Source organism: Salmo salar, chromosome 07 (genome assembly GCF_965601325.2).
Source record: "Salmo salar chromosome 07, fSalSal1, whole genome shotgun sequence".
NCBI lineage: Eukaryota > Metazoa > Chordata > Actinopteri > Salmoniformes > Salmonidae > Salmo > Salmo salar.
The window spans coordinates 24,390,070-24,414,912 of NC_138297.1; the positions used below are offsets into that span (position 1 = coordinate 24,390,070).

Below are 24,843 nucleotides of genomic sequence, written 5' to 3' on the forward strand. Positions count from 1 at the left end.
AACTGGGAGACAGACATTCACATATGTATGTATGTACGCACGCACATACACACAAACACACACGTTCTTGTTTTGGTTTACGACCAGTAGTTTTCCATCAGTTAAAGAAATGACACAGGACAAATTCCATTGGTGAATCTTTCACTTGAGTTGACCCAGCCTAAATACACTATATGTCAATGTCTCAGAGTCTATCGCTGACCAGTGGAGAATGAGTCATACAGTTACAGATGTCTTTAAAATGAGTTCAATTCATTGGAATATGACTGTATGTGTTGCTTACTGTCTTGAAGCTTGTTGCCAAGTCAGACTCACAGACAGGGGTGTTGATGGCTAGTTCCTGATGTGAAGACTGGGTTCCCGTACAGGAGTCTCCTGATCAGTGTTCACCCGTATCTCAGTACTCTCAGATTACAGTCCGTGCTATCATGTTTTACCTCTCTGTTCCTCATCCTTACCAGGGGTTTATAGTGTAAACAGACAGAAACCACATGGAGTAAACAGCAGTGGACTCACGTTCCCACGGAAGCTTACAAGGATGTGCTGACCTGACTGTAGTTTGTATAGCATTTCCTTTCAATTGCTGATATTTTATGCCAAAGACTTTGACATAAAGTAGGACGTTGGCTTAAAGTAAAACTAAAAACCAGATTGAGGTTGAGATCTCCATGATCAATAAAACAACTGAACATCCATTACAGTACTGCGCCATCACTTTAAAACTGTGATTTCACGTTGTTGGTTGATGCTATAACTGATGCCAAAGCCCAGCAGTGTGTGTGTGTGATCTGTCATTGAGATTTCCTCATGACTCTTAAGTCAGCGTTAGATGATAGAGATAGAGTGCAGGTTATTTTGCAGCAAAGGCATTTCATCAACTTCTGCCTCTCCGCGTCAGTTTTGGGAAAGAGTGGTTGACGTCAGATTTCTCTCCCAGCGGGAAGAACTGAAGAGAGAGAGAATGAGATCCACTGTGCCATTCAATTACACATGCGTATGTCTTTAAACACATGACAGATTCATCATAGTTATGCTATGTTTGGATGTTGACGATGACCTTTCCCAGGCCTGTAGGACACTTTGTACAGAAATAAGTTGGAGTTGGAGTTCCAGTTCAAGTTTAAGTTTAACTGGGCAGTGGTGTTACCTTACAGCAACTGCTTTATAGTCAACAAATACAATGAATATGGCTTCATTGGCATTTATAATTTACAGCACTTACTAAATAGGCATGCTCACCTTTGCACCGACACTTACGGACCATGTCCCTCACAGACCATTTGGCAGAAGAGACTATACACAGAACGGAGACGAGTTAACTTAATCATTGTTCCCATTTTGTCATAAATGTTGAAATGCTGCAACAATGCGTTACTGATCAACCCCTGAGAACGCAACAGTCCATTCAAAAGGTGTGAAGTACATTCACTGTTTAACATCGGTTAGTCATTGACCTTGTGATGTTCAGGTGTCATAAATCTACAGAACTGACAACATGCAGGTGTGAATGACTTACCTATGTAATGCAGAAAGTGTATTGTAAACTCACATATAATATACTGCATACTGTCTTGTACCTGTGCTGTCGCATCAAATGGAGACCATGACGACCAGAAGGAGAGACACAGATGATCTTGGACATGATGATGGCAGCCGTGGACACTGGACAAAGTGAGTCTTTACTCTTGGTCTCAGTAGTGTTTCAGTGAAATAGTACATTTCATCCTAAGACCTCCTTTATATAATATTTGGCAATAATCACCAACCCTTTGCCTCTCTGTCAACTCTCCATGGGTCTTATTTGTGTTCTTGCCAGGCAGAGAAAGAGATAGGTCTGCACAGGCTGTCGGGGCTTTTTGTTTTCGTCTGCCACAGGCCTGCCTTCCCAACTGATATGTGAAGATGAAGGGGCAAGAAAAGGCAGGAAAACAGGATGTGAAACACAAAAACCCATGAAGACCCATCTATGGCCAGCCTCAATGCTACAAGAGCTGTTGTGGTGGTGGTGGTTGAGACTGATTGGGGCTGTGTTTATATTAATCTGGTAAATATTCAATCCACTAGGAATCTGTAACTAGGGCTACAATATGCAAGGTGGGTGATCATTGCCCAACCATTAGTTGTTGCATTTTTACCAATGGTTTTCCAATCTGTAACTATTCAAAGAAAAGCCTCCAGATGGAAAATTAACATTTCTTTCTCTGATTATATCTGTTTACCTGGAATTTATCAGTCATTGTGTGTGCTCTCTGCAATCATATCACATTATTCATGATTTATAAACTATTTTTAAAATAAAATGTTAACATTTACGACATAGTCCTACAGACCCTTCACAAACCCTTTACAGAAGGTAAAGGGCTACCATTAAATTCTGCAAAAAAATACACAAAAAGAACTGAAGTTGGCACAAGATGGAGGGAAAGTTGGAACATAACTAACAAAATTACAGTTAACAAAAATGTACTGTATAAACTAATGTATAGAATTTATTATACAAGAGACAAAATTCACAAATTCTACAGCACAACGCCAGAGTCATGTCTTAAGTTTAAACTAATAATGACTCAACAATCCATGCTATCTGGTAAAGCTAGAAAGTCTGGAGGTTGTGGGCGGAGATAGAAAGTTGGTTGTCAGAAGTATTTCAATGTAAACTTACTTTTAATCCATCTGTCTACATATTTCAAGCATGGCATATGGGGGTGTAGTGAGATACTCAATGGGCTGGCGATTCTCTTTTCATCACTTATCTTGAAAAAATGTATACTAAAAACTTGGAAATCAATCTGTCATCATTAACACAGTGGAAAAATCTATGATTTACAGTGCCTTGCAAAAGTATTCATCCCCTTGGCGTTTTTTCTATTTTGATGCATTACAACCTGTAATTTAAATCGATTTTTATTTGGATTTCATGTAATGGACATACACAAAATAGTCCAAATTGGTGAAGTGAAATGAAAAAAAAATACTTGTTTCAAAAAATAAAAATAAAAAACTAACTGAAAAGTGGTGCGTGCATATGTATTCACCCCCTTTGCTATGAAGCCCCTAAATAAGATCTAGTGCAACCAATTACCTTCAGAAGTCACATAATTAGTTAAATAAAGTCCATCTGTGTGCAATCTAAGTGCCACATGATCTGTCATATGATCTCAGTATATACACTGCTCAAAAAAATAAAGGGAACACTTAAACAATACAATGTAACTCCAAGTCAATCACACTTCTGTGAAATCAAACTGTCCACTTAGGAAGCAACACTGATTGACAATACATTTCACATGCTGTTGTGCAAATGGAATAGACAACGGGTGGAAATTATAGGCAATTAGCAAGACACCCCCAATAAAGGAGTGGTTCTGCAGGTGGGGACCACAGACCACTTCTCAGTTCCTATGCTTCCTGGCTGATGTTTTGGTCACTTTTGAATGCTGGCGGTGCTTTCACTCTAGTGGTAGCATGAGACGGAGTCTACAACCCACACAAGTGGCTCAGGTAGTGCAGCTCATCCAGGATGGCACATCAATGCAAGCTGTGGCAAGAAGGTTTGCTGTGTCTGTCAGCGTAGTGTCCAGAGCATGGAGGCGCTACCAGGAGACAGGCCAGTACATCAGGAGACGTGGAGGAGGCCGTAGGAGGGCAACAACCCAGCAGCAGGACCGCTACCTCCGCCTTTGTGCAAGGAGGAGCAGGAGAAGCACTGCCAGAGCCCTGCAAAATGACCTCCAGCAGGCCACAAATGTGCATGTGTCTGCTCAAACGGTCAGAAACAGAGTCCATGAGGGTGGTATGAGAGCCCGACGTCCACAGGTGGGGGTTGTGCTTACAGCCCAACACCGTGCAGGACGTTTGGCATTTGCCAGAGAACACCAAGATTGGCAAATTCGCCACTGGCGCCCTGTGCTCTTCTCAGATGAAAGCAGGTTCACACTGAGCATGTGACAGACGTGACAGAGTCTGGAGACGCCATGGAGAACGTTCTGCTGCCTGCAACATCCTCCAGCATGACCGGTTTGGTGGTGGGTCAGTCATGGTGTGGGGTGGCATTTCTTTGGGGGGCCGCACAGCCTTCCATGTGCTCGCCAGAGGTAGCCTGACTGCCATTAGGTACCGAGATTAGATCCTCAGACCCCTTGTGAGACCATATGCTGGTGCGGTTGGCACTGGGTTCCTCCTAATGCAAGACAATGCTAGACCTCATGTGGCTGGAGTGTGTCAGCAGTTCCTGCAAGAGGAAGGCATTGATGCTATGGACTGCCCCGCCCATTCCCCAGACCTGAATCCAATTGAGCACATCTGGGACATCATGTCTCGCTCCATCCACCAACGCCACATTGCACCACAGACTGTCCAGGAGTTGGCGGATGCTGTAGTCCAGGTCTGGGAGGAGATCCCTCAGGAGACCATCCGCCACCTCATCAGGAGCATTCCCAGGCGTTGTAGGGAAGTCATACAGGCACGTGGAGGCCACACACACTACTGAGCCTCATTTTGACTTGTTTTAAGGACATTACATCAAAGTTGGATCAGCCTGTAGTGTGGTTTTCCACTTTAATTTTGAGTGTGACTCTAAATCCAGACCTCCATGGGTTGATAAATTGGAATTCCATTGATTATTTTTGTGTGATTTTGTTGTCAGCACATTCAACTTTGTAAAGAAAAAAGTATTTAATAAGATTATTTCTTTCATTCAGATCTAGGATGTGTTGTTTAAGTGTTCCCTTTATTTTTTTGAGCAGTATATATACCTGTTCTGAAAGGCCCCAGAGTCTGCAACACCACTAAGCAAGCAGCACCATGAAGACCAAGGAGCTCTCCAAACAGGTCAGGGACAAAGTTGTGGAGAAGTACAGATCAGGGTTCGGTTATAAAAAAATATCTGAAACTTTGAACATCCCACAGAGCTCCATTAAATCCATTATTAAAAAATGGAAAGAATATGGCACCACAACAAACCTGCCAAGAGAGGGCGGCCCACCAAAACTCACAGACCAGGCAAGGAGGGCATTAATCAGAGAGGCAACAAAGAGACCAAAGATAACCTTGAAGGAGCTGCAAAGCTCCACAGCAGAGATCGGAGTATCTGTCCATAGGACCACCTTAAGCCATACACTCCACAGAGCTGGGCTTTACAGAAGAGTGGCCAGAAAAATCCATTGCTTAAAAAAAAAAATGGTGTTCGCCAAAAGGCATGTGGGATACTCCCCAAACATATGGAAGAAGGTACTCTGGTCAGATGAGACTACAATTTAGTTTTTTGGCCATCAAGGAAAACGCTATGTCTGGCGCAAACCCAACATCTCCCATCACCCCGAGAACACCATCCCCACAGTGAAGCATGGTGGTGGCAGCATCATGCTGTGTGGATGTTTTTCATTAGCAGGGACTGGGAAACTGGTCAGAATTTAAGGAATGATGGATGGCACTAAATACAGGGAAATTCTTGAGGGAAACCTTTTTCAGTCTTCCAGAGGTTTGAGACTGGGACGGAGGTTCACCTTCCAGCAGGACCCTAAGCATACTGCTAAAGCAACATTCGAGTGGTTTAACGGGAAACATTTAAATGTCTTGGAATGGCCTAGTCAAAGCTCAGACCTCAATCCAATTGAGAATCTGTGGTATGACTTAAAGATTGCTGTACACCAGCGGAGCTGGAGGAGCTAGAGCTGGAGCAGTCTTGCCTTGAAGAATGGTCAAAAATCCCAGTGGCTAGATGTGCCAAGCTTATAGAGACATACCCCATGAAACTTGCAGCTGTAATTGCTGCAAAAGGTGGCTATACAAAGTATTGACTTTGGGGGGTGAATAGTTATGCATGCTCAAGATTTCAGTTTTTTGGTTTTATTCCTTGTTTGTTTCACAGTAAAAAAATATTTTACATCTTCAAAGTGATAGGCATGTTGTGTAAATCAAATGATACAAACCCCCCAAAAATCTATTTTAATTCCAGGTTGTAAGGCAACAAAATAGGAAAAATGCCAAGGGGGGGTGAATACTTTTGCAAGCCACTGTAATATTGAAATATTGAAATAGCATGGGTGACCGAGAAAAACTAATTGGTACAATTTAAGACTAAGTGGCAAACAACAACACAGGCACTAGGGATAGGGGTGTGAGCGTGCGGGGGTAGATGACATGTAGTCATTGTTTGTGTGTGTCTCTGTACGTTTTTGTTCGTGTAAATGTGTATCTGGAGTAGGTGGAAAAAAATGAACAAAAAATTGGGAAAAATATATTATATACAGTACCAGTCACACTAACTCATTCCAGGGTTTTTCTTAATTTTGACTATTTTCTATATTGTAGAATAATAGCTAAGAAATCCAAACTATGAAATAGCACATATTTATTTAACTAGGCAAATCAGTTAAGAACAACTTCTTATTTACAATGTCGGCCTACCGGGGAACAGTGGGTTAACTGGCAAAAGGCCTCCTGCGGGGATGGGGGCTGGGATTCCAAATATTAAAAAGAATATATATATATACTGTATAGGACAAAACACACGTGACAAGAGAGACAACACAACACTACATAAAGAGAGACCTAAGACAACAACATAGCAACAGATGACAACACAGAATGGTAGCAGCACAACATGGTAGCAGAATAAAACATGGTACAAAGATTATTGGGCACAGACAACAGCACAAAGGGCAAGAAAGTAGAGACAACAATACATCACACAAAGCAGCCATAACTGTGAGGAAGAGTGTCCATGATTGAGTCTTCGAATGAAGAGATTGAGATAAAACTGTCCAGTTTGAGTGTTTGTTGCAGCTCGTTCCAGTCGCTAGCTGCAGCGAACTGAAAAGACGAGCAACCCAGGGATGTGTGTGCTTTGTTTTTTTTTTTATAGAATGTGACTGGCAAAACGGGTGTTGTATGTGGAGGATGGGCTGCAGTAGATATCTCAGATAGGAGGGAGTGAGGGTTTTATAAATAAGCATCAACCAGTGGGTCTTGCGATGGGTATACAGAGTTGACCAGTTTACAGAAGAGTATAGAGTGCAGTGATGTGTCCTATAAGGAGCATTGGTGGCACCCTTACCTGCCGATCTATAAATTACGTCTCCGTAATCTAGCAGGGGTAGGATGGTCATCTGAACCAGGTTTAGTTTGGTAGCTGGGGTGAATAAGGAGCGATTACGATAGAAGAAACCAAGTCTAGATTTAACTTTAGCCTACAGCATTGATATGTGCTGAGAGAAGGACGGTGTACCGTCTAGCCATACTCCCATGTACTTGTATGAGGTGACTACCTCTAGCTTTGAACCCTCAGAGGTAGTAATCACACCTGTAGGGAGAAGGGAATTCTTCTTACCAAACCACATGACCTTTGTTTTGGAGGTGTTCAGAACAAGGTTAAGGGTAGAGAAAGCTTGTTTGGCACTAAGAAAGCTTTGTTGTAGAGCGTTTAACACAAAATCTTGGGAAGGGCCAGCTGAGTATAAGACTGTATCATCTGCATATAAATGAATAAGAGAGCTTCCTACTGCCTGAGCTACGTTGTTTATGTAAATTGAGAAGAGCGTGGGGCCAAGGATCGAGCCTTGGGATACTCCCTTGGTGACATGCAGTGGCTGAGACAGCAGATGGTCTGACTTTATACACTGCACTCTTTAAGAGAGGTAGTTAGCAAACCAGGTCAAAGACCCCTCAGAGACACCAATACTCCTTAGCCGGCCCACAAGAACGGAATGGTCTACCGTATCAAAAGCTTTGGCTGAGTCAATAAAAATAACAGCACAACATTGCTTAGAATCAAGGGAAATGGTGACATCATTGAGGACCTTTAAGGTTGCAGTGACACATCCATAACCTGAGCAGAAACCAGATTGCATACCAGAGAGAATACTATAGACATCAAGAAAGCCAGTCATTTGATTATTGAGAAGTTTTTCCAACACTTTTGATAAACAGGGCAAAATAGAAATAGGCAGTTAAGATCAGCTTGATCTCCCCCTTTAAATAAATGATTAACCGTGGCTGCCTTTGAAGCAATGGGAACCTCCCCAGAGAGGAGAGACAGGTTAAAAAGGTCAGAGAAAGGCTTGGCAATGATAGGGGAAGCAACCTTAAAGAACCAAGGGTCTAAACCATCTGATGGTTTTTGGGGGTTAAGTTTAAGGAGCTCTTTTAGCACCTCAGACTCAGTAACCGCCAGCAGGGAGAAATTTTGTAGCGGGGCAGGGGAAAAAGAGGGAGAAGCGTCGGGGCTAGTTGCGTTAGAAGGGGTGGGAGATGAGGAAATGTTGGACAGGCAAGGAGGCATGGCTGAGTCAAATAGGATTCCTGACTTAATGAAGTGGTGATTAAAGAGCTCAGCCATGTGCTTCTCATCAGTAACAACCACATCATCAACATTAAGGGACATGGGCAGCTGTGAGGAGGAGGGTTTATTCTCCAGGTCTTTAACCGTTATTCAGAACTTCTTGGGGTTAGACCCACAGAGAGAGAGAACTGCTTCTTAAAGTAACTAACTTTGGCCTTCCGGATAGCCTGAGTGCACTTATTTCTCATTTGCCTGAACAAGAGCCAGTCAGCCTGAGTATGCTGGTGCCGAGCTTTTCGCCAAATGGAATTCTTGAGGTGGAGCAACTCTGCAAATCACGGTAGAACCAGGGTCTGAACCTGTTTTTAATTCTCATTTTCTTTATGGGGGCGTGTTTGTTAACAATACCACTGAAAATATCAAAAAAGAAGGCCCAAGCGCCTTTGACAGAGGGGATCAAGCTGATTCTATACCATTTTACAGAGGCCAGTTCATGAAGGAAGGCTTGCTCATTAAAGCTTTTTTAGCAAGCGTCTATGAAAAATCAGGACAGGTTGTTTCACTGAGCAGCCATTATGAACACAGGCTGTAAAACAGTGATCACTAAGGTCATTACAGAAAACATCAGGATTATTTGTGAGGATAACATCAAGGAGAGTAGCCTTTTCTGGGTGTTTGGAGTCATACCTTGTGGGATTGGTAATAATCTGAGAAAGATTTAGGGAGTCCCATTGCTTTAGGAGTCCCAGTTTAGGTCACCTAGCAGGACAAATTCAGACTTAGTGTAAGGGGCCAGGAGAGAGCTCAGGGCAGGTAGGGTACAGGCCGGTGCAGATGGAGGACGATAGCACAAAGCAACAGTCAACAAAGAGCTATTTGAAAGTTTAATGCTTAAAACCAGAAAATCAAATTGTTTGAGGACAGACTTGGTGGAGACAACCGAGCACTGAAGGTGTTCCTTGGTAAAGATTTCCACTACCCCACCTTTGGAAGATCTGTCTTGCCGAAAAAGGTTATAATCAGAAAGGTTAACTCCAGTATTCACAACACTCTTGGAATCATGTAGTAACCAAAAATGTTAAAGAAATCAAAATACATTTTACATTTGAGATTCTTCCAAGTAGCCACCCTTTGCATTGATGACAGCTTTGCACACTCTTGGCATTCTCTCATCCAGCTTTATAAGGTAGTCACCTGGGATGCATTTCAATGAACAGGTGTGCCTCGTTTAAAGTTAATTTGTTGAATTTCCTTCCTTCCTTGTGTTGTGACAAGGTAGGGGTGGTACACAGAAGATAGCCCTATTTGGTAAAAGACTAAGTCCATATTATGTCAAGAACAGCTCAAATAAGCAGAGAGAAACAACAGTCCATCATTACATTAAGACATGAAGGTCAGTCAATATGGAACATTTAAAGAACTTTGAAAGTTTCTTCAAGTGCAGTCGCAAAAACTATCAAGCGCTATGATGAAATTGGCTCTCATGAGGACCGCCACAGGAAAGGAAGACCCAGAGTTACCTCTGCTGCAGAGGACAAGTTCAGTATAGTTAACTGCACCTCAGATTGCAGCACAAATAAATGCTTCACAGAGTTTAAGTAACAGATACATCTCAACATCAACTGTTCAGAGGAGACTGCGTGAATCAGGCCTTCGTGGTTGAATTGCTGCAAAGAAACCACTACTAAAGGACACCAATAATAAGAAGAGACTTGCTTGGGCCAAGAAACACGAGAAATTAACATTAGACCGGTGAAAATCTGTCCTTTGGTCATGATGTGTCCAAATTTGAGATTTTTGATTGCAACCGCCATGTCTTTGTGAGACGCAGAGTAGGTGAACAGATGATCTCTGCACGTGTGGTTCCCACTATGAGGCTTGGAGGAGGAGGTGTGATGGTGTGGGGGTGCTTTTCTGGTGAAACTGTCTGTAATTTATTTAGACTTCAAGGCACACTTAACTAGCATGCCTACCACAGCATTCTGCAGTGATACGCCATTCCATCTGGTTTGTGCTTAGTGGGAATATCATTTGTTTTTCAACAGGAATATGACCCAAAACACACCTCCAGGCTGTGTAAGGGCTATTTAACCAAGAAGGAGAGTGATGAAGTGCTGCATCAGATGACCTGGCCTCAACCCAATTGAAATGGTTTGGGATGAGTTGGACTGCAGAGTGAAGGAAAAGTAGCCAACAAGTGCTCAGCATATGTTGGAACTCCTTCAAGAATGTTGGAAAAGCATTCCTCATAAAGCTGCTTGAGAGAATGCCAAAAGTGTGCAAAGGTGGCTACTTTGAAGAATCTAAAATCTAAAATCTATTTTGATTTGTTTAACACTTTTTTTGGCTACTACATGTTTCCATGTGTTTTGTCATAGCTTTGATGTCTTCATTATTATTCTAGAAAATAGTAAAAATAAAGAAAACCCTTTAATGAGTAGGTGTGTCCAAACTTTTTTATCTGCCATTTGACCTCAATGCATCTGGAAGAAACCAGCTACTGCAGATGCGTCACCTATTTTGTGTGGTTGGTGCGTTATAGGTTATGTATATATTGCGTGGATGGCGCGGGTAGGTTCTATTACACCCACGTTTCAATACAGTCCCTCGCAGTGACGTAGAAAGAGCAATGTGTGTGAGTCAGAACAACTAGGAAATCCCCCAGTGAGAGTTACGATAGAAGGTGCTGTTCCTTTAAGCGGAGACTTCCTAAAACAAGCACGACACGAAAGGAGCAAATAAACAACAACTGCCGGGGGTAGAATAACATCGAATATACCGTTTACCGGGATTAATCTTGTTCATACAAACGACGGATCTTTAAGGTAAGAGTGTTGTTTATAGTTAGACTATTATACACAAAACGTCTGTTATTTATTAGTTATAAGGAAAAGGGTACATGTTACGCTTTCTTATAGCCCAGGCCGGCTTGGCAAATATGGACATTGACATGACACACACCACACTTTACACTTAAGTCCAGAAATGAAACCATATTGTATAGGCTATTGGAACACAATGTTTATGTGTACAGGTAGGCCACTATATAATTCATAGGCTCAATGCTGTGAGTAATTATGTAGCTAAGAGACTTAATTCGTCAATATTGTTTCATCGGCAAACGAGATTCTCCCGTTATGCGCACTTTATTTGGTTAATACTCAGGAACGCAACTAATTTCATGGAAACTATTTCCCCATCCGTAGGTGTGTCAAAGCACTATTTCTGCTGATTTCGCTTATCAAAAATCCCAGAACACTGTTGAAAGCCATTGCGGAAGTAAACCCAACCTCGACGTGAGAAGAGAGAATAGGAGGACACCAAGTGGACTCAACGGAGAAATACTGCGCGCGACCTTCTGTATGGGAGAGATGTACGGATCGTCAGGAATGCCAGATCTGATTCCATCGAATGGCCCGCGACAGCCCGGTCCGGCCGGCCAGTTCAACCCGGGACATAGGCCGGTAGCACAGAATGGGCATGAGAGGCCCAACCCCCAGAGACTAGGGCAGCGGGCGCCCAAGCTCGGACAAATTGGTCGTTCCAAGAAAGGTGAGTAAAGTGGAAATATTCCTCTCCCTATACACCCACATATTTTGAGAAAGAGATGTATGCCTACTGTATTGTGATTTTGTGGTTATGTCAGGATTTATGAGTATAGACCAAGATAGGGAGACATTTAAAACCAGAATCTGTCATCTTTCCAGCTTCCCCACCACTATATAATCGTATCAAAATAGGAATAAAATATGATTATTCTCAACCTTATTGACACTTGTATGAGTAGATATTCAACTAATTGTTACCTTTACCTTTTCCAGTGGACCTAGGGGATGAGGACGTGGATGACATCATGAATAATAATGGCCAATAATAATATTCTGTGTCTCTCACCCATCTCCTAAACCACACCACATGTGCCAATGAAGATCTTTGAAGCCAAACTCAACTGAATCAATTTGACCTTGATCAATCAACTTTACAAGTGACCTCCCCTGAAGCTTGGCCTAGAATATCATAGCTGAAAAGCTCATCGTGGCACATTGAGGGACAGTTCTATTGCCGGAATTCTAGACATTAGTTCTAGACATTAATTTTAGGATTCTATAGACCTTTGCATCAAAAGCTTGTATATTGCGGTTAACTTGTCTGTTGTTATACTGTGAATGAATTGTACTGAAACTTGTTCTACTCGTATTACCTCTGTAGTGGACTATCTGCACTTGGGAAAGTACAGTGTGGCTCGTCTTTAAAGCTTCTAAAGGGCTACATTTGAAAAAAAGTTGCACTCTTTAAATGATAATGTAAAATGAAATGGAGTAGGAGTGCTGATCTAGGATCAGGTCCCCACTTGTCTATAGAATCTTATTTAATATCATCTAAAAGGCATGTCTGATCTTAGATCAGCACACAGAGGCTATGAATACAGTTTTCTTCTTGGTTACTGATTTTACAAGGTGGATGTTGTGTAGAAGAAGGCAGGACGGAAGCCTGTTAACATGTAACGTACAGGTGGAACATTGAGCTACTGTCCGTTGTGATTTAACCTAAATCTGTGGTTCTCTCACCTTGTGGAGTATCAGGTTACTGCTGAATAATCACTGTTTTGGAAAGCAGGGACAGTTGGAAAAGGTCACTCTGATCATTTCTATTTACAAAAAAAACATTTTTGGTTTATTACCTTGTTTTAAATCAATTATGGATGGCTATTATTTCCCCGCACATTTCTTTTAAAGAGTTGATATAATATATGGTTTATGTTGTTTTTTCTTATGTTATTGCGTAATGGTGCACTTTGTGGGAATGACTGTTAAATATGTGACGATGAAACTTTACATATTTCTATGCACGGATTCTAATTTAAGCATCAAGTCAGGGCATAATTCCTGTCCAGAAGGGCTACTTTCTTCTTCGTTGTTTAAAGGTTTTTTTTTTTTTTTTTACCATAAAGTGTGAGTCCCAAACGGGACCCTATTCCCTACATAGGTCCTATGGGCCATAGTCAAAAGTAGTGCACTATATAGGGAATAGGGTGCCGTTTGGGACACATCCGATATTTCGTGTGGACTATAAGGACAATGTTGACCTAACTAATGCCTGTAACTTTCTTGTACACTGGTCACTACTTTCATTGAAACATTGCATTTCACAGCATAGCTAATAGTGGCGCTGTCATGATCACATGGCTTAAATGGATGGACTATTTATGTGCATTGGGAATGTTTGCATGAAAATGTGATGATTTTTGCATAATAATTCATGATTGGTAATAAAGGAGGGAAGAGCTTTTCTTTTTTAATGGAACATTTATTATATCATTATGATTGAAATGCAACCTCCAGAATTACACTCGCCCATGTCGTACTTCTAAACAGCCAAATACGAGCCCCCATGTCGAACCAAATACGACAAAGAACACAAATCACCCGTTGTATAATATTCCTGTTGTGTATTTTATTATCAGAGATGTTCCATATTGGGATATTGATAGTTATAATATTGCATTTTAACTGTTGTTATGAGAAAACAAGAACCATTGGATCAACTTTCAATAAAAGAAAGACGGGCTAGATATACAAATTGTACAAGAACATGTATTATATTGTAAGCTACATGGCCATTTATTAAAATAAAAATTTCTAGAAACCTTTTGGACATCTTACAACCATAGAAATATAATTACTATTTAGTAATCTAGTTACCATTACAATCTAATAATTGTATTTCTATGCTTACAACATCACCTAATACAAAAGCACCCAGGGTTAAAATTCTGCTGAGCATCTTTTCAGTCAAAGGCAGGATGGTTGAGCTTTCTCGGTGATCACAAATATCAAACATAAAATATGATTTATGCCATCTAAAGCTAAAAGCAAAAACACAAGACTGAACTGGAGACACAAGACTACACTAGCACTTGGGAATGGTACTACCATATTCTGCTACATTTAAAACACAAACAGAGGCTACAATCAGAACTCAACTCTAGCATACTATATAGAATGCATTCCAAACATATTGCTCCGTCCTAGGTAGACTGCTAGTGTGGACATCAGAACAGAGCAAGACTTCATACAGAGTAATTAACAAATGGTCAAACACATAAATAAAAACCTGTTTGATGATGATAATAATATATATAGTGTATTACAATAATAAAAACAAACTCCTTAGTAATAGTGAAGGCACCTGTTAAGAATGACTGTGGTGAAAGATATTTTATAATGGGATAGAGTATATTGCAGGCCTGTGTGAAAAGCCCTCTCCCTTTTGGAGTGCAGTAGTGAATTGCTTGGGGATTCACCATAGTGTATGCAGTCACTCACAACTAGTGTGAAGTCAACACTTGGCTTGAACGCCATTGGAGACAGTCATGTCTACAGAAAACTCCATTGTAAAAGAACTGGTGGCGCGCTAGTCCCTTTTGCTATTATACATACATAGCCATCCCCTGAGTATGCCAAAAGTATGCCCTTAGCACCACACCGAGTTTAATTTATTACCTTCAATTACAATGGAAATGCTAAATTAAATACACAGTGTTTCTTACAGGGGGGTGAGAGTGTTTGCCATGATGCTGCATCTTGGCTGTAATACGAGAAGGTGTGTGTGTGTGTGTGTGTGTGTGTGTGTGTGTGTGTGTGTGTGTGTGTGTGTGTGTGTGTGTGTGTGTGTGTGTGTGTGTGTGTGTGTGTGTGTGTGTGTGTGTGTGTGTGTGTGTGTGTGTGTGCGTGTGTGTGTGTGTGTGTGTAATACGAGAACATACACCCTAAGACACGGTCTGTTAATATAAGGCGCATCCAATAACCAATTACAGTGTATTTGTGAGGCCCACTCATAAATTCAGAAACATTTGTGGAATGTTGGGAGGGGGTGAGAGACGTCACTCAAAAACAAACTACTGCATGATAGTCTTGTTGGGGTGGGGGGTCGGGCTGTCTACTCTGTAAAACTATATTCACATCCAGTAATTCTTTCTTTTTTTGTCATCCTGTCATGCTATCCCGATATGCCCCCCAAATGCAAACTTCATGGGCAACATTTACGCTGTCCAAAAGAGCACAGATCTGTGCAAAAAAAAAAAAAAAAAATGTAAATCTCATTGTAATCTGGCAGCTGGTTTAATTTGAAACTCATGCGTTACTCTTTATGCATTGCTCAGTTTACTAAACTCTAGTTAAATAACCGCATCCTTACTACACATTGTTGAAGAAAAGATTCAGATTAAATCACGGTGCCAGAATATAATGAAGTTTACGGTATTTCTTATACATATCTGTGCTCTTTTGCGCGACAAACATTTCGCCCCATAAGTACAACAGACTAGTCACGTTCGACTCCATGTACAAACTCTTTCATGTTCAAGCTTCTGTTATTCCGGTTATCGGCAGTAGAGGGCACTCACACATACTCCTTGGTGCTGCTGGGGGGTGAGCGGGCGCTCACGCCACTCATGGCGGGGTATTTGGGCACCGGCTTTTTACTCCTGGGGCAGGAAGATGCCAGCATGGCTCCCCCCAGCACGTCCAGGAAAGAACCTCCCCAGGCAATGAAGATGGCTGCTCCAAACTCAAACCTGTGAGTGTGGAGAGGGAGAGAAGAGTAAGACAGGGTTTTAGAGCAGTGTTCTTACATTCTTCGGTAACACATTACCTTAAGTTGCCCCTATAGCCTTACAATAATAAAACATAGTTTTGTCCATTATCGCCCTTACGAAAAAAGATTGCAGTCATAGTGCAGTATAACTGCAGTACAATGCAGTATAACTGCAGTTAAAGTGCAGTTTAACTGCAGTATGCTGCAATTACTGCGTCCGAAATACCAGTCGACTGCAGTTACTTTACTGCAGTTTAAAAACTGCAATCTTTTTTTGTAAGGCCGCAAACAGGTTAATGTAGCCCTAAAAAAATATTCAGGAATTGTGTAGGCAGCCAGAGCTGTCTCAGCCTCCAGTATTTATGCTGCAATAGTTTATGTGTCGGAGGGCTAGGGTCAGTCTGTTATATCTGGAGTATTTCTCCTGTCTTATCCAGTGTCCTGTGTGAATTTAACTATGCTCTCTCTAATTCTCTTTCTTTTGGAGGAGGACCTGAGCCCTAGGACCATGCCTCAGGACTACCTGGCCTGATGACTCCTTGCTGTCCCCAGTCCACCTGGTTGTGCTGCTGTTTCCAGTTTCAACTGTTCTGCCTGCGGCTATGGAACCCTGACCTGTTCACCAGACGTGCTACCTTGTCCCAGACCTGTTGTTTTCAACTCTCTAGAGACAGCAAGAGCGGTAGAGATATTCTGAATGATCAGCTATGAAAAGCCAACTGACATTTACTCCTGAGTTACTGACCTGTTGCACCCTCTACAACCACTGTGATTATTATTATTTGTATGAACATTTGAACATCTTGGCCTTGTTCTGTTATAATCCTCCACCCGGCACAGCCAGAAGAGGACTGGCCACCCCTCATAGCCTGGTTCCTCTCTAGGTTTCTTCCTAGGTTCCGGCCTTTCTAGGGAGTTTTTCCTAGCCACCGTGCTTCTACATCTGCATTGCTTGCTGTTTGGGGTTTTAGGCTGGGTTTCTGTACAGCACTTTGTGACATCATCTGATGTAAGAAGGGTTTTATAAATACATTTGACTTACTTGGTGTTGACAGGAGTATAAGGGTTATAGAAGGCCCGGATGACATTGTGAGCGAACCATGAACAGGCCACTACTGCACACAGAGCTGAATGAGAAAGAAAAAACATTCACGTACAAAAAAAGAGGGATCAGATGGATCAGCATTGTTTTACGTCAGATGGTGTCAGTCCTAAGCGACGCTCATCCCTCAACCGATCAGTTTTGTAGGATGTGTAACTCATATTAACATTTTAATATTCCAGAGCATCCGCCATTCAAATATGAAAACATATTTCCTAATTTATGATGTCACTGCGCTTTCATTGATCCCCTATGAAATAGGCAGAATAGATAGCTAAATTATCAATTGCAATGGGAGAAAATAAAAACAAAATGGTCGCGTCCTCCTAGTAAAATGATGTGCAAGCACATTAGACGCAAGTGACTTGATCAGCTGCTTAACGTTAGCTAACTTGTAGGTAGTTTACTGACATAGCTACCTAGCTGACTCTACCTTACTGACAATCGGATTGCTTGGCTTGTTTAATTGCCCTCAAGTTGTAGACATGCTGCCCCAAAAGTAAGAGGGAATGTTATCTGATTCTGGGCACAGACAGAACAGGCAGCGCATCTTCTTCATGAAAACAGCTAGCTTTTGGTGGAAGCATTCAGCATTGCGTGTGCAGCACAAGGTAGCTGGTTGGTTAGCAGCATCCCATTATTCGTTTTATATGAAGTGACTGGCTCAGCTAGCAAGCTAATGTTGGACAAATTTAAGCTAGCTTTCGTGCACATTGTCAATTTCAGAAATACTGCTTGTGAAAGCACAAACTCCTTTGCTAGATGTAAAATGGTGCGACTAAGACTTCCTCACCAAAAAACGTAAAAATAATTGACTAGGGCTGTTATGGTGGCCGTATTACCACCACACCGGCAGGAATGACCGTAGTTAAATTCCATGTGAACGTTTACTCACGGTAACTAGGCTTCTCCAAGCTCTGATGCTGCTGCTGGTCATTAGTAGCCTACCAAACTTGCTAACTGCCTGGTACTCAGCACTCTATTGTCCATCTAATCTCTCTAACATCAATGCAAATGTATCGAAAATCTAATTAAAACACTTCATGAGAGCCCATCAGCTCATGTGACGAAATATTTCAATAGGCTATGCAATTGCGTGAGAAACCAGAGTTTTGATGGCCTATATTAAAAAGAGGAGGAGCCCATCAGCTTTCTTCTATAGGCTAGGCCAACTATATTTATATTTACTCAACTTTCCTAATATTAAGCACATTGCTTATCTTTACGACAGGTGTAGCCTACCTGGCTGGTATGAAAATGAACCACAGGAAAAGCATCCCCCATTTGCTATTTAAGTGCATAGATGACATTTATTTTTCCCCCTGCACCTGTTCCGAGACAGGTGCATGATAACGGTCCATGCGTAATCGCACTTGCGGTCAATTTTGAGAAGAGTGTTTTCCCGCTAATTGATTGCATTTTGGAACATTTGCGTGTGTGCATTGCTGCGCTTATAATGTGAAGAAATAGCCTAATAGTTTATCAACATTTTAAGCTCAACGTTCTGATCTGTTGCGTCAGACTCATTGCTTTTAAAAGGTTTTTGATGCGAGTGGTTGTATTAATTTGGGATCTATTGCATCCCACAACTGTCCAAGAGTATGTTTTGGAATATTAATTTCTCATACAGAACCAACAGAATAGGTCAACTTTTGTACTGTGGGGGATAGTAGATTGACATAGGTTAGTGCTTTTGCTGTTCGTTAGGCCTACTCATCTTGTTGGCTGATGAAAAGTAAATTTGGACAGTTCTTCTAACATCTTGAATATGCTCCTTGGAATGAGATAAGAAGGACACGCGCAGTTATATCCCTGATGTGTCTGTCTCCACTTGTACCCTACTTCGAAGCTAAGATGCCTGTGAGATGGACCCGATCACGTGACGGGCATTGGCTAATAAGAATTGAGATCTCTGAGAGACCCATGTGAGTGAGAGGTGCTTAGGAGCACAGCGATTAGCAGCCGGGAGAAGGGAATTATAATTATTATATTCAGCCCAAGGGCAAAACGGCCACACAAGGAGGATGCCGCCGGGAAATTTGAGGCTTGGTGAGAATATTATCAAGTGCTTGTCAAATTGTGAATGAGAGACTGATGAAGTGTGTGCAGCCTGTGCAAGAAACACAGCAGAGCTCATGCTTTTCATGAGACTTTTTTCAAATCATCATTAGAGTCACATCATGCAGCCTTGGAATGTATTAAAAATCAAAACATAGAGCCCAACGTTTGTATCACAATTAAAGGTGCATAATAACTCGAAATTAAGTATTTGGAGAACCTGTTTCTTTGTTACCTGCTCAATAAAGAATAGCCACATGTGCGCACTCCCTCTGAAATCATTTGGAGAAAATATCCTTTCTATTTTATTCAGCTATTTTCAATTGTATTCTTCATACTATATTGCCACGGAATTCTCTGCCAATCTTGTCTGCTAAATGAACTAGTGTAGCCCACAGCCATATGGCATAGCCAGATCAGGGCCGAACATAACGTCGGGGCATGCTATTCTGTTCTTCTGAAATAGACTACATTTTCTTCATATCATGTTTCTTTAGACCTGTCTGAAATAAATAATGGTTTTATTGTGATGGTGTAGGCTATATTAAATGTATGTATTATACTTAATGTTAATGTAGACATTCCAAAGGTCTGCATCAGTGGTTTATAGGCTATGCGTGGAAGCCAGCAGATGCTAAACGTGTTTATGTTAATTAACAGGCAATTACCATGAGACCGGCAGTTATTTGCTTGACAATCAACGGCTGACAAAATGTCATGACCGCCACAGCCCTATTACTGACAGATTTATTGTTTTAGCTTAGATTAATTGAGATGGTTTTAAGGCATAAATGGGGTTCGGCAGACAATGTTACCTAGGTAATGTTATGATAGCACATTGTAGCCAGACTACTTTCGAGCTATCCCATTACGAGACAGATCAGTGCAGGCGGAATTGAAGCATTATCTGACGTAAGACAATGGCAGATCAGTACATCCAGGCATCATCAATAGGTATTTGAGAGAGGGGAGCCAAACACTTCTCAAGAAGTCAATGGGTGGCTAGCTATTAAACCCCCCCCCCCCCCTCCCCCCCAAACCATACTGCCATTGTCCTATAAGAGTTTTCACATGATCCAAGATTGCATGCTGGTTCGTTCATTATAATCTAAAAGGCAAAACTGATCCTAGATCAGCACTCCTACTCTGAGACACTTTAGACCTGTAACATTGCAGGTAGTCTAGTGGTTAAGAGCACTGGGCCAGTAACCGGAACGTAGCTGGTTCAAATCCCTGAGATGACTAGTTGAAAAACCTGTCAATGTGCCCTTGAGCAAGGCACTTAACCCTAATTGCTCTGGATCAGAGTGTCTACTAAAATTAAAAACAACACATTTCAGTGCACCTATCTGGTGTATGTGCCAATAAAACATACATATTGTTTTCTACTCTGAGACCCATTAGCTTTTTACTGGCATTGTTCTATGAGAGTTTCTAATGACCTCTTATATAACAGTAACAAGCTGTGTCCCAAATGACACCCTATTCCCTATATAGTGCCCTACATTTGACCACCAGTGACATTTGACTAGTGAAAAGTAGCGCACTAAATAGGGAATAGTGTCAGAATAATAGCCACAGTCAGTAAAACGTGCCCATTCTCTCCCTCTGTGATCTCCAGGGGAACCTGGGTAGAAGAGTGGGACTTTTATTGTGCAACATTTCGACCCGAAGGCCTTCGCCAGGTTTAGATGAGTGGGAGAGCAGCTGGTAGCCAGACAGAGGAACAAACCCCTCATTTATAATGGTGACCAACTGACTGTGGTGATTCTCTTGATCTCTTTCTATAGCTCCTGGTATGGACCAGAATGACCAAGTCATCTAATGAGCATGGATCTCAGACCAGCTTAGAAAATAATGTTACAAAAGTAGGGCCCTGAGATTTTCATGACCAAGTCATTTAATCATGTAGGGAAAACTCTGGACCCTAAGAAAATACATGTGTTTGTGGGGATTCTCCTGATCTCCCTCTCTCACCTCCAATCAGTAGGATGATGCCTCCAGTCATGGCGGTCCGAGACTTGCGCACTTTGTTGTTCCCTCCGCAGGTGGTACACTTCATGCCCATGGTGGCCACGCCCAGCCCAGCGATGGATACGATGATGCCAACGATCATCAGGGCACGGGTGGCCTGGAGAGCACCTGAGACACACACACACACACACACACACACACACACACACACACACACACACACACACACACACACACACACACACACCACACACACACACACACACACACACACCAAGGAGGGGAGCGAGAGCGGGATAAGGGAGAGGAGGGAAAGGAGTAGCAAGATAGTGAGAGAATGAGGGAGGGTGTGTGTGAGAGAGAGAGATAGATAGATATGGTACAGTTATAGAAGGATATTGTATAGAAAGCTTTCATTTATAGGCATGTGGGATATATTGCAAAAGTCAATTAATAAACGTTCGTTTTTTATCAGCAAGTAAGCAAAAGGTGTGAACAAATATAAAATATGCATTATCAACACAATCCAACCCCAACAGTGGATCATATACAGTATGGTGTTCACAAAGTATTGGATTTCAAAAAGTGACTGTATGAACACAGCTCTATGTATCACTGGGGTTTAATGTGCGCTGACAGGATACTTTAATGTGTGTTTTTCCTGGATGAGAAACCCTGAGATACACCCTCCCTCTCCCTCCCCCTCTCTCTCCCTTTCTCTCTCTGTCTCGCTCTCTCTCTTTCACGCTCTCTCTCTTCCATCTGCTTTTGTTGAGAGGAAGGGGGCAGTGAAAGCTACTGTCAGGACACCCTAATCTGTCACCTCCCTCATAAAACTGACAGAGGGTGGGAGACAGAGAGGGAGAGTACCTCCTTGGTCCACCCTGAACCAGTCTGTGCCAGTCCAGGCCATCCCTGAGCTCACAAACACAACCCTCCATCCCTGAGAAAGGGAGGGAGGGAAGGAGAGGGGGGGAGAGTACCTTTCTTTTACTTTTAGATTGGTGTGTATTGATGTGAATTGTTAGATGCTACTGCACTGTTGGAGCTAGGAACACATGTGATCAATAAAATTTGATTTTTGGATGGGGGTGGGAGAGGGAGGAGAGGTGAAGAGGGTGAAGAGCGTGATAAGGAGGAGAGAGGAAGGAAGGAAGGAAGGAAGAAATACTAATCTTCTGCTGTACTTTAAACCCACAATGAGGGTCCTTTCACCAACATGCAAATTGGGGCTACCATGGAATATCACCCCATCACCTCTGTACCCCATCCCCCTGTACTCCACTGTAACACCCTGACCCCCCTTGTACCCTTCCAATAACCCCCAAACCTGCTCTCTGTCAGCAGGTGCAGTTACAACAAGTTAAAACTGGGACCCCCCCAAGTGTTCTGAATCTGAACAAGCCTCTCTGTTCAATGGAACCCCTCACACCAACAACTATGAACAGACAAACCAACAAGAGTAGATGGGGAGTTATATTAAATCACACCCTGGTTCTCCTCATCATGGTGCCCTAAGGGTTTGGGGCGAACCGAAGTGGGAGGAGGAGGTCAAATTCCTGTACAGGGTACTGTGCTGCTGTCGCCATGGCTACTCCTGTGTTCTGTATTCTTCTGGTTGTTTACCGTTAGGTCGTTAGGACCAAGTCGTCTCTGGCATCTGGAGCCCCAGCCAGCCCCCAGTCCCCTCTCTATGCCAGGGAACAGTTGGTGATGAATGGGCAGGGGCCTGCAAGTAGGGGCCTTACCACTTAGGGGGTGTAGCGGCCCAGCCATGTGAGAATATACAGCAGAGAGGGGTGGAGGAGGGTGGGGAGGTTGGTGAGAGGGTGCCAGAAGTTAACAATATCCCACTGTATGTTAACACGAAGGGTGCTACTAAAGGATAACCATGAGGGGCAATGACTGACTAACAGCTCTGAGCCTGTTAGTCAGTGGCACCAATGTGCTGTATTGAGGATGCACTGCTCCACAAAGGGGAGTGTGGGGAACCTCAGCCGACCATCTCAGGTGTCTGCTCACCTGTATCTCCCGTCAATCAATCCTATTTACTGGTACAACATGAGACTTCCTGACACAAGTGAAGTCACCATCTTCATGGAAATCCTCCTTTGATAATTAGATAATACTGGATATACAATAAAGTGCTGCACAGGATGCGCATATAGTCACAGACAGTGAAAGAAAAAATAAGCATGGCATAAATTAAATATTTTGCTTAAAGGGGCAATCTGCAGTTGCTACATCCCTTTTTGGAATGTATAAATTAATGATATATACCCATTGATTCTTGAAGAATATAACTTATAACTGCCTCATGAGCTTACTTCAACTGTCCTACCCCATCAGAACCCAAAATATAACAAAAGTAAACGTAAACAAACACTATATAACCTTGAAACATGGTTAAAACTATCATTTTCATATTATGGATGGTCAGTTCTTGTATCCATAGCTCTGTCTATACATTGAGCGTGGGTGTATTTCTCCAGACACAGCCATCACGTTTTTTTAACAAAACAGGGGCGGGGATCGCTTTCTTATTGTTTCAACTTCTGATTGCCGCTTTAAAGCATCTATACTTACTGTCGAGCTGCAGGATCGAGTCGTATATTTTACATTGGAGCTGCCCTGTGCTCTGAAAAGCGCATGACATCCATAATCCTTGGTACATGGCAACCGCCGTTATGATGTTGTCTCCTATGTACGCAGACATCTTCCACTGTGGCAGAATGGTCCCCACAATGAGTGCAATAACACCGACGAGTGACAGGGCGAATCCTAAAAGTTGAATTCCCGAGTTTGCCATCTTGAAAAAAAAAGATTTCGTAGATTATTTGGATTCCTAAATAAATACGTTTCTGTTGACGAAAAAACGAAGAATCCTTTGGGTGCGTGTGTCCAAAGGCTAAGGTTCTCTTGCAGCCTCCCCTTTCTCACTACACCTGCTGTAGTTATCCTTCCAATTAGGTCTATCTACCTATGTTCCTTTTACGCGGCAGAATAGCGGAGTCAGTAAACACAATCTCTGAGTTGTGAAAAAGTTTTGCTTGTCTATCTCCTTTCCACCTGTTGTCTGTTATAGTTCGAGCCGCGCCTTGAATACTGTAGTAGTGAGAGTGCGGACGGAATATTTCAATTCTGGATGGTGTGCGCGCGAGAGGTGTCCGGTGCCCGGTGATGCGTAGGTCTCTTCTCTCATCCCCTCCTCCCGTGGCAGTTACCGTTATGTCACGCCCATTGATTTGGCTACTCCTGCATTCCGAGGAAGAGGTTGTTGCTCTAGCTCTAGTGGGTCGGTAGTCGGTACTGTAAAAACCACGGTACAGTTCATATCGGGCTGACCCCGATATGAAAAGCAAGCAATTACTAAATGTACTGAATAACAACCACATTCCTTTCAATCTTTTACCCAGATTTTAGCAGCGATACAGATAAGCATTTTTAGTTTCTTATAAAAAATGACCTCCAGTCAGGAGGAAACAGACAGATCAAGAGGTATGCTTACATATGCAGAAAAATACTTGGTTTAAATGTAATCTGGTACCTTATGATAATATCCTGATATTTGTGTATTAATTATAATGCCAGGATATGTGCCTGTATTGATGATGCTGTGTGTTATGATCCCATGTGCTGTGTTATAAATTGGATGTAATATCCTAAGCATGTTAGTGCAGTGCATTGAGATGTGTGATTACAACAGTCAGAATGACACCCTCATTAAAATGACAATTGGACAGGTAAAGTGGTATGCTTAGATGACCTAAGCAGACAAATGGACATATTTTTTTTACACAGAATTAGGCATAATGATTATGCTCTAGATTGC

General features: G+C 42.2%; 1 protein-coding gene and 1 long non-coding RNA gene across 2 annotated transcripts; one reads left to right on the forward strand and one right to left on the reverse strand.

Moving 5' to 3' along the window:
- Positions 1-1,459: 1,459 nt before the first annotated feature.
- LOC106608725 (uncharacterized) lies at positions 1,460-13,585 on the forward strand. The gene is made up of 4 exons (XR_001329570.3): positions 1,460-1,671; positions 10,327-11,106; positions 11,488-11,833; positions 12,103-13,585. It is a non-coding gene; the product is annotated as an uncharacterized LOC106608725 (long non-coding RNA).
- Positions 13,586-14,927: 1,342 nt separating this feature from the next.
- Positions 14,928-24,203, reverse strand: LOC106608724 (claudin-7-A). Its single transcript, XM_014206825.3, has 4 exons — positions 23,598-24,203; positions 21,015-21,179; positions 16,920-17,004; positions 14,928-15,857 (listed from the first exon to the last, which is right to left on the reverse strand). Exons 1-4 carry the CDS (start codon positions 23,818-23,820, stop codon positions 15,683-15,685), a joined length of 648 nt encoding a protein of 215 aa, XP_014062300.1. The 5' UTR covers positions 23,821-24,203; the 3' UTR covers positions 14,928-15,682.
- Between the last annotated feature and the right edge of the window lie 640 nt (positions 24,204-24,843).

Coding starts and splice junctions, on each gene's coding strand:
- LOC106608724 (XM_014206825.3), bottom strand. CDS start 23,820: ATGGCAAACTCGGGAATTCAACTTTTAGGATTCGCCCTGTCACTCGTC. Junction 21,180..23,597: donor CTCGATCCTGCAGCTCGACA/GTAAGTATAGAT, acceptor TGTGTGTCTCAG/GTGCTCTCCAGGCCACCCGT. Junction 15,858..16,919: donor TATACTCCTGTCAACACCAA/GTAAGTCAAATG, acceptor CCACACTCACAG/GTTTGAGTTTGGAGCAGCCA.